The following is a 12,011-nucleotide window of genomic DNA, read 5'->3' on the forward strand; positions in this document are numbered from 1 at the left end:
CACAGTGCACAACAACCTCACCTTAGAACAATGTAAGCTATAATTGGGAAGATCCCTTTTTCCATTCACCAACATATCAACAACGTACTTCTTCATCTAACAATGATTATAACTTTTAAAAATATACTGCATTTTTCGGAGTATAAGACACACCTTTTTACTCCCTTAATAGAGGCTGAAAATTCAGAAGTATACTCTTCTACTCCCAGCTCTTACTTTACAGGTTCTTTCATTGTTTCTCTCTGAGAAGAATATTTTCCAAGCCCTAAGTTTTTGCATGGTTTTTTCATTGCTCTACAGTGTTCCCTCGATTTTCGCAGGGGATACGTTCCGAGACCACCCGCGAAAGTCGAATTTCCGCGAAGTAGAGATGCGGAACTAAATACACCATTTTTGGCTATGAACGGTATCACGAGCCATCCCTTAATACTTTAAACCCCTAAATCACCATTTCCCATTCCCTTAACAACCATTCACTCATCATTATTACTGGTACTCACCATTGAATAAGACATTTAGTGATCCTGATATTTATAAACATAATTATTTATTAATATTTTTTTCCAATAATGCTGACTGGCCAAGATTTCGGCCAATCAGCAATGGCAGACAAAAGTTTGGCGATTACATATGATGTCATCGGGAGGGAAAGACCGTGGTATAGAAAAAAAAAGTGAAGTAGTTTTTAATTAATATGTTTTGAAAAACTGTGGTATAGGCTATTTGTGAAGTTCGAACCCGCAAAAATCGAGGGAACACTGTACTTGCTCTGAATAAGTTTCTTTCTAGCCCTAGCCAGGTGCTAACGATGTTCCCAGCTCTTAGCTGCTTGAAAGCTCTTTCATTGTTACTCTCTGCAAATAAGGGTTTTTTTTAAGCCCTAACCAGGGGATAAAACAATGTGCTGAATCTGACCAGACTAAGGATGCTAGCCAGATGAATATCTGATAGGCAGATTTCCCCCCTATTTTTCTCCACCAAAACAAAAGTGCATCTTATATTCCAGTGCGTCTTATACTCTGAAAAATACAGTAGTTCGTATATTTAAAAAATAGTTATTTTTGGCTCTTATTTGGCCTCAGATAAAACAGTATAGGTTAGGTAATAATGGTAGAGCACATGTTTTATATGCAGAAGATGGCAAGCTCAATCTTGAGTATTATGTTTCTCAATCTTAACAATTATAAGATGTTGCACTTCAACTCCCAGATCCTGCCCCCAGCACTGGCCTCAAAATAAGCACTAGCATTATTTTCAGTGGGGGATGTAATAACCAAGTCAATTCACTGTTCAGTCTAGAAATCCAAATTAAAGCATCCTTGTTAGACAGCTATCCAGTTTTTAATTCAATATATTCAACAAAGAGATTCTCATTTTTCTCAGTAATTAACTCCACTGTCAAACTTCTCTTATTGTTCAAACTCCTTTCTGTAGTTTATTACTTCTGTAGTTCATTATTCTGTATTTTGCATTCTCAGGCATTAGGAAATAGATTTTGATGTTTTTCTCTCTGCCACGATTTTAGGTCTGGATTTTTTTTCTTAGTCTTTTTTCAAGGCTGAATATACTGAACCTCATTCAATCTTTAAGCTTTGTTTCTAGTTACACAATTGTTCTTATTTCCTTTCTCTGAACAAATCCCAGCTTCTCAATCTTTCTGACTCATGTAGGCAATTTGGAATTCTGCAAAACTATTATTTCCTATGATTTAGTAATTATCATTCCATTAATGCTGCTTAAATTTGCATCTGCTATTTTAGGAGCTATTGCATACTGATCCTCATATAGTATATATGAGAAGCGTCTAGTACAGTGGTTCTCAACCTGGAGGTCAGGACCCCTTTGAGGGCCGAACGACCGTTTCACAGGGGTCGCCTAAGACTATGGGAAAAGAGGAATTTCCCGTGGTGTTACGAACTAAAACATCTATTCTGGCACCTTGGAATATATTTTTACAATCCAACCAATCAGGCATTTACAGTGGGAGGTTTCCCTCTGACCTTCCTGCCAATCAGCTTAAAGCTCTGTTGGGAGAATTGGTACTAGATTTATGGTTGAAGGTCACCACAACATGAGGAACTGTATTAAGGGGTCGCGGCATTAGAAAGGTTGAGAACCACTGATCTAGTATCTAGTAATATTTATACAAACATTTTCACATATATTATAAAAAATATTGCACATTATATCAGTACATTTTATTTAGTTTTCCTCTGAACTATATAACTATTAAATTTTATTTTGTTATTTTCAGCTTATTAATCTATCAAAATTGTTTTAAACTTTCTTTCATCTAAAGTAACATGTCTAGTTTTGCGTCATGTGATAAGCATTTTCCTACTTTTTCATCCAGAAATTAATATGCATGTGGAAGAATAGCTGCTTTTTTTTATTCTTATCTACCTCCTTTATCCAAGCTGCATCCTTAGTTTGGGTTATTCCATATTTGTGCCCAGAACACTACTGTTTCATCCTTGTCAGGTACTAACTGATTCACTGCAGTTTCCCCATTGATGAATTGGTAGAAATGCTTTTGATTGCACTAAAATTGGAGGTTCTACCTATAATTTGCAATTCAAGCTTCATATCTGCTGATCTTCTTGGCTCCAGCTGTCAATTGCTGCTCGTTATTTCCACTGCTTCCTTGATCTTCTTTGTTTCCAAGTGGTATTTCTTGATATTTTTTGGTCTTCTTGTTCTTCAGCTTCTTTAATTTCATCTGTTGTAGCTTTTTTGCATCTGATCTCAGCTTGCTGATCCTATTTTCCATTTTGGTGGTGCATTATTCAGCTTTTTGTCATCTTTGTTGATTTTGCAAACCAGGTATTCAGTTATAACTGCAGCTGTGCTGTACATTAATTGGTTTGTTTCCTGGTCCTTATATTTGATATTGCAGTGTTGTCGCCTTTTAATGCTTGCACTAGCCATTTCTCTGGAACAAGCTATTTCTCTGGAACAAGTTTCAACACAGGCAGCCTTATTCTGAAATACGTCAAGCCCAACATGCCAGGTATGTGCGGTTCATCAAAGTTCAATGCTCTCTCTGCTTCCTATTAACATATACGTGACATCATAAATAAGGTTGATTCACGCTATAAAGTATCATCAGTATGCTTATAAAACCCAACCATACAACTCTGCTCCAGATTGGAAAGTGATGCCACCACATTTTCTAGTGTCTGGTAACTGTGAGGGTATAAAGGGAGAAGAATAGGTTTAACTTGATTCTGGCAGTACCAAGTGGCTGTGGATTTTGTTGCCTCCCACCCCCCATGCATGGAGGCGTTTAGTCCATAGTTCCCTCTAAGCTGAGTAGTGAGCAATCGCTCACTTAAAAATCATCATCAACTCAGAGTTTTCCAAACCTGCCCAGAAGCCAAGAGGGAAAGAGTGAGAGGGAAGGAGAGAGAGAGGAAGAGAGAGAAACAGATAGAAAAAAGAGAGGAAGGAAAAGAGAAAGAAAAAGAATGGGAGTAAGGAAGAGAGAAAGAAAATCAAAATCTAGTTTGAAACTAGCTCAACTATTTAAGTGGCATTTTGATATTGATAGAGTTGCCCTATTATGAGCTCATTGTTATAGACACACAGTACAGTATTTTATTTTGAAACTCTCTGAGGCAAAACAGGGTGGGTTTTTTATTTGTTTGTTTGTTTGTTTGTTTATTTATTATTTCTGTGGCGCCCAGTCCCAAAGGGACTGCCGCTCAGACACTATACTTTTCCACCCACCCCCCAAAAAAATTAGAGGGAACATTGGTTTAGTCCTGAACAGAATGGCCCTGAATGGCATGCAACTATCAGCCTATGACAACCAGATACACTAATTCTACTTCCGTGTAATGCTGATAGAATCTTTCAAGTCTGCAAGTCAATTCTCCTGTCCTTTATCACCAAGAAACTAAGAAGAATCTCTTCTGAGCCTCTTGCCCTGGCCACTATCTACCTATGGGTGATGCTATCTCTCAGTGAACATTTCCTTTAGCAATGTCTCTTTGCCCAATCTCCTAAAGTATTTCTCACATTCCATTATAGGGCTCTTCACAACAATGAAATCCAATATCTACAAAACCATAAACCAAAGTTCATAGGAAGTTTACAGATCATATCAGTATTTACAATTGAACATGTTTTTCTAACTTTGGGTCTTCATTAATACTTATTTAGCAGTTGCACATTGGATGCACAAAGCCAAATTGCTATCACATGTCAGCAAGAGATAAAAAGCACATATAACTTGATCATCAACCCACAATTCCAGAAACTATTTTTTGTAAATTTCATCAGTGAATAGTATGATAGGAAAGAAGAAAAAAAATACTGCATGAAGTAATGCTATGCATAGGAATTAGAGGAAACTTTTAGTATAGCAGATGGTTGGCAAATCTGAGATTTTAGTTGAAATCACCGATCACAGCATTTTTGGGAGCCGCCCCGAGTCTTCAGAGAGGGGAGGCATACAAATCTAATAAATTGAATTGAATTGAATTGAATGTTGCACGCTAAAACTATCTAGACAGAATTATAGTGTGGATCTTTTCTGGATGTGCAGTGGATTTTCACTGTGGGGTAGCATAATGTTCTTCTGCAAATTTGCTTTTATTCTTTTTTGTTTTGTTTTAATGGTTGTGAGATTATTTTAACTATTGTATACCTCCCAGAGTCACATTCAGGGAAGTGGACAGCTACGGTATATACATTTGTTAATTAATGAAATTAATTACATCATTCCTGACTATGAGGCAGGAGAGTACAATAAAGCCTTTGTTTGCATGGAGCTTAAAAAAGCAGGTTCAAAAAGTACATAATATTTATTTAGTATCTTTATATCATAATCCAACATGTAACTCTTGGCAATATAGAATCAAAAAAGAACCCCGCCCCTAAAGCAGTTAAAAACATTAACAAGGTGTAATAGGCGGTTGGAACCCTCATTTCTACGTATGCCCCTCCAAGTGTAAACTCAAATCAATTTGATTCCAATGCTTAGGAAATGGATCAAAATGAGAGAGAGTGGGAGGGAGGGAAGAGAAGGAAAGGGAGAAAGAGAGATCATTCCAGAAGACTGGTACAGCAACAAAAGGCATGCCTCTTGGGTCCTGCCCCATGGTATTGCCTCAGGGAATAGAAATGAAACAAGCCCATTCTAGTCGAACAATTGGCCACTCCAAATCTCAATCAGCAACTGCTCTGTCTTACATATTGGCAACAATAAAAGCACCACATAAAAGAACTAGTCAGATATGATCTTGTAGACGACATTCACTCTGTCAAGGACTTAGGAATACTCATCTCAAACAAACTAAGTCCCAGAGCTTACTGTCACACCATTGCCAAAAATGCATTAAGCATTGTTAACCTAATTTTGTGAAGCTTCTTCTCAGGTAACATTATACTGAAAACTAAAGCATGTAAAACCTTTGCTAGACCAATTCTCGAATACAGCTCGTCTGTCTGGAATCCACATTGTATATCGGACATTAACACAATTGAATGAGTGTACAGATCTTTCACAAGAAGAGTATTCTTCTCCTCTCCTCACAACAGAATACCGTATACCACTAAGCTTGAAATTTTGGGCCTGGACAACCTAGAACAGTGATGGCAAACCTTTTTTTTCTTGGGTGCCAAAAGAGCGTGCGTGCACACTATCGCGCATGCGTGAGTGCCACACTCATAATTCAATGCCTGGGAAGGGCAAAAACAGCTTCCCTCATCCACCAGAGTCCCTCTGGAGGCTGGAAACGGCCTCTTTCCCAATTTCTGGTGGGCCCAGTAGGCTCGTGTTTCATCCCACCCAGGCTCCAAAGGCTTCCCTGAAGCCAAGGGAGAGTAAAAACACCCTCCCCCATTCCTCAGGAGTCTCTCTGGAAGCCAAAAATGCCCTCCCCGAGCCTCTGTGCGAGCCAAAAATCATCTGGCTGGCACATACATGCATATAGGAGCTGAACTAGGGCAATGGCTTGTGTGCCACCAGATATGGCTCTGCGTGCCACTTGTGGCACCCGTGCCATAGGTTCCCCATCACTGACTTAGAACTATGCCACCTACGGTCTGATACAAAATTGTCTCCTACCTGTCAATGATTTCTTCAGCTTCAACCTCAATAATACACGGGTAAACAAAGATACAAACTCAAGGTAAACCACTCCAAATGTGATTGCAGAAAATTACGACTTCAGCAACAGAGTGGTCAACAGCTGGAATTCCTCTAACCCCCCCCCCCCAGCTTCAACATTAAACTGTCAACTATGGACCTCACCCCATTCCTAAGAGGGCTGTAAAAGGGGGCGTGCATAATCCCACCATTGTGTCTACCTTCCCTGTCCTACTGTCCCCATTTACTTGTACTTATCCTTGTTCATGTCCATGTTTACACTTATACCTGTTATCTAGTAGATAACAGGTATAATTTGACAAATTAAATAAATACATAAAAGTATAGCATGTGGGATAGGCAAATTCCATCAAGTACAGCAGATCCTGCTTCTATCCTTGGAGGAATGGATTGTGAAAATTTTATTTTATTTATTTATTTAATTTATTTATTTTGTCCAAAACACAATAATACACAATGAAGATTATAGAGGATACACTCGAAATAAAATATATTGAAGAAAGAATGGAAGAGAAAATATAGGAATAACGTATATCAATGAGAGAATAGAAGAAAAGATATAGGGATAGAAGAGAAGATATAGGAGATATAGGAGAGACAATAGGACATGGGACGGAAGGCACGCTAGATGTCAACCGTGGATAGTCTAAGGGTAAAATGTTGGGGGTTAGGGAATGACACTATGGAGTCCGGTAATGAGTTCCACGCGTCGACAAATGCTAACCACCACTTTGAATTGACCTATATAATCTATTGGGAACAAGTATAGTAGCTCACAAAATAGTTGCTGTTGTACCAGGGTGTGAGTATAACTATGTATGGCAATGCATTCTGGAGAAATTATGGCTTCTGTCCTCTAGGACAGTCCCATGTAAAGTACATTACAGTAATGCTATTGGAAATTGATAGTAAAAGTGATTACAATTCTTATTTAGATTCTTTTTGCATATTTTGTTTATAATTTAAAATACAAAAAAGAAAATAGTAGGAAAATATGAAGGGGAAGGAAGGGAAAAGCGTAGGGCAAAGGGAAAAAAGAAAGAAAAGGCAATGGTGCAGTAGAATAATAGCATCAAACTTTAACTTTTTATTTTTACATAATAATATAAACTATCCATTTCTAAAACAACAAGCCTGTCCAATTGGTAAAACCCAAAATCAAAGTTTCATATTTTCCACCTCAAGCACAAAATCCAGAAGTGATTTCCAAGTAGACAAAGAATTAAAATTGAATTCTTAAATTCAATTTCATTCCTCTAGAACAGGACTGCCAAACTCCCGGCCCAGTGGCAGGATGCGTCACAAGCTGGCCACGCCCATGCCAAGTTTAGCAAAGGGGGGGGGAAGCGGCTGTGATGACGTAAGTTTGACACTCTTGCTCTAGAATAAGGATTAGATATACATTGCTCAAAATAATAAAGGGAACACTTAAACAACCCAATATACATTAACTCCAAGGAAATCAAACTTCTGTGAAATCAAACTGTCCTCTTAGGAAGTAACACTGATTGACAATCAATTTCACATGCTGTTGCGCACATTCAACTTTGTACAGAACAAAATATTCAATGAGAATATTTCATTCATTCAGATCTAGGATGTGTTATTTGAATGTTCCCTTTATTTTTTTGAGCAGTGTATTTTGATCCTTCAAATTTGCTGGACTATACTCATAGCAGCTCCAGTTCACATGGCCAATAATTAAGGAAGTTGAAAATTGTAAAAGGTAACTGGTTTCCCAGGCCTTCCTGAACACATATTCGAGTATTTAAATTCCTAAGTATTACTTCATTCAACATAAACTCCAGTAGTTTTTCTTGACTGCTGATAATCAACAACTCAACTATTGAGTGTATATTACTGGTAACTGCCAGGTTCTCAAAATACATTAAGCTAGTTTGTGGATGTGATATGCAAACACAGTCTTTGCTACTTTTATAACACCTGGTATTGCCTAACCCACAATCCCTTTAGAAATGCTATTTATTAAAGACTTTAGTTTCTACATAAACATTGCTTTGTTAATAAGCAGCCTAATGAACTTAAGAAGTTTTATTTTGTGACATTTTGATTTGTTGCTCTAAAACTTTGCCAAGATCTTGTCCTCAAATCCTAAAAGTAATAATGATAAAGTAAGAAGTAGTAGATTCAAGGAGAATTTTATCCTCATTCACAAGTGTCTTAAGTATTTATTAATATCTAACCCTAATTATTTTCAAGCTCAGCCAGATACTCTTCCTTGGTAGGAAAAATCCCATTCAGAGGTTCTTGGAAAGTATATTTTCTATCTTGTAAAATTATTATGAGCTTTTAGAAGAAAGAGATGAAAGTGTGGTTTAATAATTTTTTAAAAATATTGACACAATATATGAATTCTTTAATGTCATTACCATTTATTTCAATTTGGTTGAATGTGTAAGGAAAACGGTTGCACTTTGTAATAATTAAAATACTGACTTTTTAAAAGGTAAATTTAGGATCTGTGTATATTGTTCTCAGAAGAAATTTGCATGGAATCATGAAAAATTTGCTGTTGAAAATGATCACCTCAAAAAAAATGGTTGCACTTTGTAAGAATTAAAATAGTTTCCCATACTTTTTAAAAGGTAAATTTAGGAGCCCCGAGTCCATGGAGACGGGTGGTGTATAAGTCCAATAAATAAATATTGTCTCAGAGAAATTTGCATGGAATCATGAAAAAATTACTGTTGAAAATGATCACTTCAAAGAACAAGTTAGGGCTTGTTGTGTAGAGTTTTTCCATAAGAATTCTACCAGCTATATCCTTAAGCTCCTTCCAGAGGCAAATTAAGCAATCTTTCTTTAAAATAAACAGAACCTTTGTTACCTTTAAGGAAAAAAAGAAAAGATAAGGTGCTGGCTTATTACAGAAGGGACTTTAGTAGAGGTGAAATGTTTAGGGCCTGGAACAACATTCACTCAACCGATTTTGTCACTCTAAATCAGTGGTTCTCAACCTGGGGGTCGGGACCCCTTTGGGGGTCGAACAACCATTTCACAGGGGTCACCTAAGACCATGGGAAAAGACAAATTTCCCATGGTGTTAGGAACTAAAACTTTTATTCTGGGGCCTTGGAACATATTTTTACAAACCGATCAGACGTTAACAGTGGGGGTGTTCCTCTGCCAATCACCTTAAAGCTCTGTTGGGAGAGTTGCGCTAGACTTATGGTTGGGGGTCACTACAACATGAGGAGCTGTATTAAGGGATCGCAGCATTAGAAAGGTTGAGAACCACTGCTCTAAATAAAACTTGCTATAGATGTCCAAGTATGTTTGTTTGCACAGACCCGTGTACACCACAGTTTATGCAGCTACTGTATATATACTGCTCAAAATAAATAAATAAAGGGAACACTCAAAGAACCCGTCCTAGATCTGAATGAATGAAATATTTTCATCGAATACGTTATTCTGTACAAAGTTCAATGTGCACAACAGCATTTGAAATGGATTGTCAATCAGTGTTGCTTCCTAAGTGGACAGTTTGCTTTCACAGACGTTTGATTTACTTGGAGTTATATTGTTTATTTTTATTTATTTATTTATTTATTTTGTCCAATACACAATGAGGGTTTTAGTGGGTATATATCTATATACACATAGTAAAATACATGATGAAGGTTATAGAGGAGATACTCATAGTAAAATATATCTAAGAAATAAAAGAAAAGAAAGAGTAGAAGAAGAGATATAGGAATAGAAGAAAGGTATAGGCGATATAGGAGAGCAATAGGACAGGGGACGGAAGGCACTCTAGTACACTTGTACTCGCCCCTTACTGACCTCTTAGGAATCTGGATAGGTCAACTGTCGATAATCTAAGGGCAGTGTTGGGGGTTTGGGGATGACACTATGGAGTCCGGTAATGAGTTCCACGCTTCGACAACTCGGTTACTGAAGTCATATTTTTTACAGTCAAGTTTGGAGCGGTTAATATTAAGTTTAAATCTGTTGTGTGCTCTTGTGTTGTTGTGGTTGAAGCTGAAGTAGTCGCCGACAGGCAGGACGTTGCAGCATATGATCTTGTGGGCAATACTTAGATCTTGTTTAAGGCGTCTTAGTTCTAAACTTTCTAGGCCCAGGATTGTGTTGTTTAAGCCAGTGTTTCCCAACCTTGGCAACTTGAAGATATCTGGATTTCAACTCCCAGAATCCCCCAGCAAACATTCGCTGGCTGGGGGATTCTGGGAGTTGCAGTCCAGATATCTTCAAGTTGTCAAGGTTGGGAAAAATTGGTTTAAGTGTACCCTTTATTATTATTATTCTGAGCAGTTTATAATTTACCGAATAAAATTCCAACGGCCCGTTTCAACCACGCGCCGAAACGGATTCAAAACTAAGATTTTGCGAGGTGCAAACTGCTACCTTTTCCTGAGGTAAACGTCGGCGGAGGAAAGGAGGAAAACCCCTCGCTCCAAGTGGAGGAAATAATTGGGGCAAGTTAGCTCTTAACGTCGAGGTAGGTCGGGAGGCAGAGGTCTCCGCTGGCCCTGGCTGGCTGGCTGGTTGGTTTTGGCTGGCTGGTTGGGCGAGTCGCCCTCCGATTGGAAAAGGCGCAAAGGCGAACTACCCACCTTCTTCGCTTGCTGGATGGTTTCGCGCACCACTTGCTTGACGTGAGGCGTCTGCTCTTCCTTGCGCGGGTGCGTGTAGAGGGCCAGACGCGTGGTTCCCCGGTAGAAATAGTTATGAGTCCAGCCCATGTCCAGCGGAGGGATCTCCGTGTCGGAGCGGTCCGGCCAGTAAGACAGCGAGAGGGGTTTCCCCGAAGGTCCGTTGATCGTTTTGCCCATCTCCAGGTGGGCGTCGTAAGACTGCCAACCGTCGCGCAAGACCTCCAACTCCCGGCTGGAAAGGAAGTCGGGCAGCTTCTCCGCCTTCACCTGCGCCTTGAACGCTTTCTCCCCGTCGGCCGCCAGGACCTCCAGCGCCCGTCGTTGCTCCTCGCTATAGTAATAACGCGGGTTCTGCTCGGTGACCCGCTCGTTCGCATGAGTCTCCTCCAGGCAAAGGATCTGCGACTCCGCCATGCTCCACGTCGGCGATTCCCTCCCTGTGGACTTGCCGCCTGCCAACGGTACCGGTAACTAATCCGGTACAAGGCGGGAGGAGCTTTCGTAAACCGCCTCCCGCGCACCTTGAAAGGTGAGAGGACCGACTCGGCCTACGTAACTTGTTCTCGAATCTGCCGAGTCAGTAAAAGGCGGTCACGTTACTCGCTCTACTGTCTCACGCCGAGGTGTATTTGTCCCGAGAACAAACTTAACAACTTTGAGCAGGCGCATTTTACTCTTAAGTCGGTAGATTGCTCAACCTCAGCAACTTTAATACACTTCTGTGAACTTCAGCTCCCACAATCCCCCAATCACAAAAGTTTCTGGAAAAAAAGGCTGCCATAAAACGTTGCAGCCTGTTTAATAAAAGCAAGAAAGGAAACACATAATTTGTATATCTTTTTAAATTAAATGACTTTAAAACTTTTGTGAGTATGTTTTTCTTTTATCTAATCTCCCTTCTCTTGATAATTTATGTGTGTAGGTGTGTTTTGCTTGTTTATTTGTTTGAGCCTTTTTATTTACATAAGAACATAGAATTAGGATAGAAAAATATATCGACATGAAAAACCGCATAAGATGTAAAATTGCATATAAAGTTAAATAAGCAAGGAAAGAGAGATTTAGATATTTCTCTATTTTCTGTATGTACCATTGTTTTTATGAATTTTCAATAAAAGCTTTTAAAAGGAAAAAAAGAAAAAAGGGGAAAAAATCTGTGAACTTCAGCTCCCACAATCCCCCAGTCACAAAAGTTTCTGGGAAAAAAACACTGCCATAAAACGTTGCAGCTTGTTTAATAAAAGCACGGAAACTGA

General features: G+C 38.9%; 1 protein-coding gene across 1 annotated transcript in view; it reads right to left on the reverse strand.

Annotated features, from left to right (window-relative positions):
* FAM83F (family with sequence similarity 83 member F) overlaps positions 1-11,439 on the reverse strand; it is a 36,388-nt gene extending 24,949 nt beyond the window's left edge. Inside the window, exon 1 of the mRNA XM_070756092.1 lies at positions 10,714-11,439. Within this exon, the coding sequence (XP_070612193.1) occupies positions 10,714-11,169 (456 nt within the window). The 5' untranslated portion in view covers positions 11,170-11,439. The remainder of the gene's footprint in view (positions 1-10,713) is intronic.
* Positions 11,440-12,011: the final 572 nt, after the last annotated feature.

The sequence above is a fragment of the Erythrolamprus reginae genome, chromosome 6, assembly GCF_031021105.1.
Source record: "Erythrolamprus reginae isolate rEryReg1 chromosome 6, rEryReg1.hap1, whole genome shotgun sequence".
Taxonomy (NCBI): Eukaryota; Metazoa; Chordata; class Lepidosauria; order Squamata; family Dipsadidae; genus Erythrolamprus; species Erythrolamprus reginae.